The 7991-nt window shown below is 56.3% G+C and overlaps 1 protein-coding gene across 1 annotated transcript in view; it reads right to left on the minus strand.

Moving 5' to 3' along the window:
* Positions 1-3679: 3679 nt before the first annotated feature.
* LOC105512866 (galactoside 3(4)-L-fucosyltransferase-like) overlaps positions 3680-7991 on the minus strand; it is an 8701-nt gene continuing 4389 nt past the window's right edge. Inside the window, exons 3-4 of the mRNA XM_011943504.1 lie at positions 7285-7413; positions 3680-4943 (exon numbers count right to left, since the gene is read on the minus strand). Coding sequence (XP_011798894.1) covers positions 3813-4931 — 1119 coding nt within the window. The 5' untranslated portion in view covers positions 4932-4943; positions 7285-7413 and the 3' untranslated portion in view covers positions 3680-3812. The remainder of the gene's footprint in view (positions 4944-7284; positions 7414-7991) is intronic.

The raw sequence follows: 7991 nt of genomic DNA on the forward strand, positions 1-7991 counted from the left end.
CCGCCCCCCCCGCGCCCCGACCCCGGCAAAGCTGGAGGGCACAGATCAGAAACTGCCCCCAGGGAGAATCACCCAGACATACAGGAACATCCCTGGCCCCAGGCTCCCGGGGACCTACAGCTACAGCTAGAGACACTCAAGGCGGCTAATCAGCAGGACTTCCAGGGGGCCCTGAGAGCAGGGCTTGGCGGCCAGGCCCAAGCCCGTGGGTGGTCTGCTTGGGAAGCAGTTTCAGGGCTGCCACTGGCTGGGGTCCCTGCCCACCCCCGCAATCTTCCGACTCTTGAGGTTTGAGGTAGTGGATTCCTCCACCATTTGGGCCGACTCAGCCTGGCCTCCGCAGAGAGGCTGGAGTTTCCAGACGCTGCGGAAGCCCAAGTGACGCTTACTCTGAGCCTCAGTTTCCCCATCCTAGATGGCCTGGCCTCAGAGAGAGGAGTGTTGTTCAGCCCAGGACGCACAGTGAGAAAGCTGACCCTCAGGGGTCTGCCGCCCCAGAAGCTCACACATGCCACTGTGTGCATGTGTATGTGAGTGTTGTCCACCCTCCGGGGCCTCCTGGACCTTGGCCTTCCTGTCTGTCACCCAGATCCAGTGTCCCAGCCACAGGGCACCAGGCCCAGCCCCCCAGGGAATTGGAGCATAAATAAACGGAGAAGCCCCTGCAATTCCCTGGGGCTGCGCGGTTGTCATCAGCCCATTGGCACAGCAGATGAGAGTCTCACACACACAAACACACTCAGGAGACACAGAGACTACCAGCCATGATCCTACACAGTCACCTTCCACACTCAGAACTGCACACTCAGGAAGGGATGCTCCCTCTTTCATTTTCTTTTCTTGAGACAGTCTTACTCTGTTGCCCAGGCTGGAGTGCAGTGGTGCGATCACGGCTCCTTCCAACCTCTGCCTCCCGGGTTCAAGCGATCCTTGTGCCTCAGCCACCTGGGTAGCTGGGACTGCAGGCACCGGCCACCACACCCAGCTAATTTGTTTGTTTTGTTTGAGAGGGATCTCACTCTGTAGCCCAGGCTGGAGTGCAGTGGCGCCATCTCGGCTCACTGCAACCTCCGACTCTCTGGTTCAAGTGATTCTCCTGCCTCAACTTCCCAAGTAGCTGGGATTACAGGCACGCACTACCATGCCCAGCTAATTTTTGTATTTTTAGTAGAGATGGGTTTCACCATGTTGGCCAGGATGGCCTCAATCTCCTGACCTTGTGATCCTCCTGCCTTGGCCTCCCAAAGTGCTGGGATTACAAGCCTGAGCCACTGTGCCCAGCCCAGCTAATTTTTTTTTTTTTGTATTTTTAGTAGGGACTCGGTTTCACCATGTTGGCCAGGCTGGTCTTGAACTCCTGACCTCAGGTGATTATCCCACCTCAGCCTCCCAAAGTGCTGGGATTACAGGCATGAGCCACCACGCCCAGCCTGAGAGGAACACTCTCAAAGTCACTTCTCATTCACAAAAGCACAGAGCATCACTCCTATGGTCACAGACACACACTCAGGGTGCACACACAGCCCCAGTCACTCACAATCCATTCCATCACATCTGCTGACACACTTACACACATGCGCAGCCCTGCAGCAGCCACATAGTGAGAGACCCACATAGACGCAGCCCTGCACACTCAGAGAGGGGCCCTTGAACTGTCCCGGATGCAAAGGCGCACTCAAGGGCAAGACACGGTGGCTGACGCCTGTAATCTCAGCCCTTTGGGACGCTGAGGTGGGACGATCACTTGAAGCCAGGAGTTCAAGACATAGTGAGAAACCACTGGACAACATAGCGAGACCCCCATCTCTCAAAAAAAAAAAAAAAAAGAGCTGGGCGTAATGGTGCATGCTTGTAGTCCCAGCTACTTGGGAAGCTGAAGTGGGAGGATCACTTGAGCCCAGGAGTTCAAGGTTGCAGTGAACCGTGATCATGACACCGCACTCCAACCTGTCTCTAAAACAATAAATAAATAAAAATAAAAAACACTCCCAGGGCATTCATGGTCAGTCTCACGCTTGGAATAATCACACGAATACACATCCCTGTTATATGTAGTCTGCATGACATAAACACAGTCACACCTGCAGCCACACCCACAGTGGTGTGTTCCTAGCAGCCACACGGTGGCAGTCACATTGAGTGTCGCCCCAGCCATGGGCATTTCCATGCTGAAGGTCACCCACACACCCACCACCTTCTTTCTCAGGGAACCTCTGCCCTTCTCCGTCCTGTCCCTAATAACTCAGCTGACTTATCTGGCCCCACCTGGCACTGTGTCTGGGCAGGGAAGGTCCCCTTGTCCCAGCCAGGCCCTACTTTGACCCCCAGGCAGCTAGGCCCCTACTCCCCACCCACACTGGTCCTTCCTGACCCCACTCTGTCAGAGCCCACCCCCAGGAAGCAGCTGGAGATGTATCTCACAGGGCTCTGACACCTACCTCCAGGGCCATAGAAAGGTCTAGAACAGGGTTTTTCTTTTTTTTTTTTTTTTTTCAGACGGAGTTTCACTCTGTCTCCCAGGCTGGAGTGCAGTGGCCGGATCTCAGCTCACTGCAAGCTCCGCCTCCCGGGTTCACGCCATTCTTCTGCCTCAGCCTCCCGAGTAGCTGGGACTACAGGCTCCCGCCACCTCGCCCGGCTAGTTTTTTGTATTTTTTAGTAGAGACGGGGTTTCACCGTGTTAGCCAGGATGGTCTCGATCTCCTGACCTCGTGATCCGCCCGTCTCGGCCTCCCAAAGTGCTGGGACTACAGGCGTGAGCCACCGTGCCCGGCCCCTAGAACAGGATTTTTTTATCTCTGGACACTTGGAACCAGATTGGTTGTGGTTGTGTTGTGGGGGGTTCGGAGTAACCCGGCCTCTGCCTGCTAGGTGACCTCGGCCCCCTTCCTCACTTCGATGGCCAAAAGTGTCTCCAGACCTTGCTGAATGTCCTGGGGGCAGAATCACCCTGGGGAGAGAACCACTATCGTAGAATGAAGAGAACGCATCATCAGCTTTCTTTTCCTTTCTTTTTCTTTCTTTTTTTTTTTTTGAGATGGAGTCTTGTTCTTGTCACCCAGGCTGGAGTGCAATGGCATGATCCGGGCTCACAGCAACCTCCACCTCCTGCGTTCAAGCAAGTCTCCTGCCTCAGCCTCCCAAGTACCTGGGATTACAGGCACCCGCCACCACGGCCGGCTAATTTTTTTGTATTTTTAGCAGAGATGGGGTTTCACCATGTTAGCGAGGCTGGTCTCAAACTCCTGACCTCATGTGATCCACCTGCCTTGGCTTCCCAAAGTGCTGGGAGTACAGGCGTGAACCACCGCGCCCGGCCTCATCATCGGTTGTCTTTGCAATATTACATCTGGAAACGGTACCGTCATTGTCCCTCTGCAGCCCTCACAAGCAGCTAACAACATCATAAACAAATCAGCCAGAACCATCACTCATGGGTGGGGCCCCAAGGGTGCCAGTTCCCAGGGCCCAGTGCCCTCCAGGTGAGGTCCCCAGGAGGCGAGGCTCCTAGCAGGTGAGATTCAGTGTGGCAAGGTCTCTGGGAGCAGGTCCCAGCAGGTAAAGTCCCCAGGAGATGAGGTCCCCAGCAGGCCAGGCTTCTGCAGGGGACGCTCCTGGAAGCCAGCATGTGAAATCCCAGGTAAGTGACATGCCTGGCCACCAAAGACTCCAGCAGGTGAGGTCCCAGGAAAGTGAGGACCCAGGCAGGTGAGTCCCCAGGCAAGCGAGTCCTAAGGTAGATGAGGCCCCACCTCAGCAGGTGAGGCCCCAGGAAAATGAGGTCCCGGCAGCCCATGCCCCACACCGGCCTCTCAGGTGAACCAAGCCGCTATGCTGCGCACCGTCTGGTACCTGGATTCCTCCTGCAGTTTCCAGCAGGCCTTGCAGAAATCCAGTGCCCAGCTGGAGAAGCGAGGCCGCAGCGTCTCCCGCCAGTGGAAGTAGCTCAGGTAGCGGGCATGGTCCTTGTCCAGCTCCTGCAGGTATCGGGCCAGGTCCTTGGGGCTCTGGAAGTCGTCCACGTGGATGAAGGCATCGGGTGGCAGGAACTTCTCATAGTTGCTTCTGCTGGGCCCCAGCACCACGGGCACGGCCCAGGCCTCCAGGGCGTTCTTCCACAGCTTCTCGGTGATGTAGTCAGGGTGCAAGGAGTTCTCGAAGGCCAGGTAGAACTTGTACCTGGACAGCGTCTCCATCATGGTCCCCCTGGGCAGGGGCTTGTGGGATTTCCCGTACACATCCACCTTGAGATGGGCCTGCAGGCTCTGGTAGTAGCGCACCCTGGCCGAGTCCGGCTTCCAGTTGGACACCGCCCAGGCCACCAGCTCGGTCTTGGCCGAGAGGTTGAGCGGTGGGTGGGCAGGCTGGCCGGACCACGGCTCCAGCCAGCCGTAGGGCGTGAAGATGTCGGAGTCGCTGCGGTAGGACATGGTGAGATTGAAGTATCCGTCCAGGGCTTGCAGGTGCCGGCAGTGGCTTGGGGACTCCAGGCTGAACCAGATCCAGCGCTGCCCCTGCCGCCTCGGGGAGCGTGGGAGCTGGGCACTAGGGTTGTACATGACATCCCGGTGGTGCACGATGACCGCGTCTGCCTGTGGGTACACCTTGCGGTCGGCAGTAATATGGCAGTCGGCCATGCCAGGCACCATCTCTGAACAGCGGGACAGAGCCACGGGGGCGTGGAAAGGCCACGTCCACAGCAGGATCAGGAGGGGCGGGCGGGTGGGAGTGGTGTCCTGTCGGGAGGACCCACTGGGAGCCCGGGTGACAGGTTCCACTGCCATGAGCCCTGGCCTAGGGGACCCAGTGGCATCGTCTCGGGACACACGCAGATAGGAGAAGTAACACACAGCCACCAGCAGCTGAAACAGCAGCCCGGCCAGACAGCGGCGCCACGGCCATTGTGGCTTGGCTGGGCCCAGGGGATCCATGGGTCAGAGTAGCTGGGAAGAGAGGAGAGAGGAGTGAGGGTCATTGATGACAATCACCTGCTTACCAAAGCACCGGGCCATGAGTCCTGAGAGGAGCTGCTATGATTCTTGTTTCACAGATGAGAAAACTGAGACTAAGTGACTCATAGCAAAAATCAGCACAGCTGGTGTTTGAACAAAGGGAGCCTGGCCCAGAGTCCACTTCCTCCCACCCATTAGACAACAGGCCCTCTCTATATGGGCAAGGGTCCCTGGGGAAGGCGGGAGAGGCCCCAAGGGCCCTCAGGTCCCATCTTGATCCTATCCTTTCCTGGTGTGTCCCCAGACTCTTCCCCAGTCTGGAGAAGACACAGCCGATCATAAATGCCCCCAGGTGCTCCCAAGTCGAGGCTTGAACCCATGACTCTACTGGGGGAGGGCACAATGGGATTGGGTTTTGGAGGTAATATAAGAGCTCACCAGGTAGAGTAGACCTGTGGGAAAGGGTACTTCTGGCAGAGGAAACCACCATTGCCAAGGCCTAGTGGGGAGAGACCCCTGAGCAGTTTGCAGAGAAAGCAAAGGAAGTACTCAGGGCTGCCAGTTTCAAGTTCATATCAGGTTAGTGCAAAAGTAATTGCTGTTTTTACCATTGAAAGTAATGGCAGCCAGGCGCGGTGGCTCGTGCCTGTAATCCCAGCACTTTGGGAGGCCGAGGCGGGCAGATCATGAGGTCACGAGTTCAAGACCTGCCTGGCCAACATGGTGAAACCCCATCTCTACTAAAAATACAAAAATCAGCCGGGTGCAGCGGTGCGCACCTGTATTCCCAGCTACTCAGGAGGCTGAGGCAGGAGAATCACTTCAACCTGGGAGGTGGAGGTTGCAGGGAGCCAAGTTCACACCACCACACTCCAGCCTGGGAGACAGAACGAGACTCTGTCTCAGAAAAAAAAAAAGAAATATTCACTTGGGGTTACATTCAACAAGCACTCAGGACCGGTTGCGTTGGCTCACGCCTGTATTCCCAGCACTTTGGAAGGCAGAGGAGGGTGGATAACTTGAGGTCAAGAGTTCAAGACCAAGGCCAGGTGCGGTGGCTCCTTCCTGTAATCCCGGCACTTTGGGAGGCAGAGACGGGCGGATCACGAGGTCAGGAGATCAAGACCATCCTGGCCAACATGGTGAAACCCTGTCTCTACTACAGATACAAAAATTAGCTGGGCATGGTGGCGTGTGCCTGTAATCCCAGCAAATCGGGAGACTGAGGCAGGAGAATCGCTTGAACTGGGACCCGGGAGGCAGAGGTTGCCGTGAGCTGCGATTGCACCACTACGCTCCAGCCTGAGCTACAGAGCGAGACTCCATCTCAACAAAAAAAAAGAAAAAAAAAGAGTTCGAGACCAGTCTGGCCAACTTGGAGAAACCACATGTCTACTAAAAATACAAAAATTAGCTGGCCACGGTGGCACGTGTCTGTAGTCCTAGCTACTTGGGAGGCAGAGACATGAGCATCACTTGAACCTGGGAAGCAGAGGTTGCAGTGAGCCAAGATTACACCGCTGCACTCCAACCTGGGTGACAGAGCAAGACCCTGTCTCAAAAAGAAAAAAAAAGAGAATAGAAATATTCACTTGGAGTTTCTTTCAAAAAGCACTCAAAGGTTACCCCTCTGGTAGGCTGAGGCTGGGGGAGATGTGGGGACAGATGGGAGGGAGAATAGGCAGGCATGAGGACTCAGGGGCTGACCAGGAGGGCAATGTGGCCACCCCTAGACATGGGGACTCCCCAGGAGAGAAGCAGGCTTTGGTGGAACATGCTGAGCCTGGCCTTTCCTGGAGATACCCAGCAGGGGCTGGCCCCAGGGGGCTGGAGGGAGGCAGGCGAGGGCCCCCGGAGTGTGGGCACTGGGTCTGGGAAGCCCAAGAAAGAGAAACCTTCAGGCCGGGCATGGTGGCTCACACCTGTAATCCCAGCACTTTGGGAGGTCGAGGCGGGTGGACCGCTTGAAGACAGGAGTTTGAGACCAGCCTGACCAACATGGTGAAACCCCGTCTCTACTGAAAATACAAAAATTAGCCGGGTGTGGTGGTGCGTGTGCCTGTATTCTCAGCTACTTGGGAGGCTGGGCCATGAGAATCGCTCGAACTCGGGAGGCGGAGGTAGTGAGCCGCCTGGATCGCACCACTGCACTCCAGCAGCCTGGGCAGCAGAGCAAGACGCTGTCTCAAAAAACAAACAAACAAAACCGGGGTGGGGGGAACCTTCAAAGAGACGGTGCTGTGGAGGAGGTGGCGGGAAACCGGCGCCACCTTTTTTCATGGATGGGGTGAGACTCGGAGGCTGGGAGGGACCCTTGGACAATGACAAGGACCTGCGGCCACTCTCTCGACGCTGCAGCGTCTGACACCTTCTGGGAGACACTAGAGGGACTCGGGGATCTGGAGACGGGCCTTTCTTCTAAAAGGAGGATGCACTGGCTCCTGTCTGGATGCCCATGGCACTGCAGAGCCAGAGGCACAAGGGGACTGTGTCCGTGAACCTCAACAGAGCCCGGCCACTGAACCTCAGCTTTGATGTTCTCAAGGTCTGGCCAATCTCACTGCATTCCTAGGTCCTTCCCGCCCCCATAGGGTGTCACAGAGTCCTCCAGATCCCAGATCCTGGCCTCGGGAACAGAAATCCAAGACCCCAGCCCTGCCCCCTCTCTGTTCCTTGCAGCCCCAGAGCTGTCCATTCTACAGATGAGGAAACTAAGGCTCAGAGAGACACCTATGCGTCCTGTTGAGTACACACAACTAGAGCCATTTTGATCCAGACCCCAAAGTCTCCCTGCCTTAATGTCACCCCAAACTCCTCTAGGACTTTGCAGATGGAGCTCACATTTCCAGATTAACCTTGTCCTACAAAACCTTCTGTGACAATGGGCCGGGCTTGGTGGCTCACACCTGTAATCCCAGTACTTTGGGAGGCTGAGATGGGTGGATCACCCGAGGTCAGGAGTTCAAGACCAGCCTGGCCAACATGTCTCTACTAAAAATATAAAAATTAGCTGGGCGTGGTGGTGGGAGGCTGTAATAC

The sequence above is a fragment of the Colobus angolensis genome, unplaced genomic scaffold (assembly GCF_000951035.1).
Source record: "Colobus angolensis palliatus isolate OR3802 unplaced genomic scaffold, Cang.pa_1.0 Scaffold22, whole genome shotgun sequence".
NCBI classification, from domain to species: Eukaryota; Metazoa; Chordata; class Mammalia; order Primates; family Cercopithecidae; genus Colobus; species Colobus angolensis.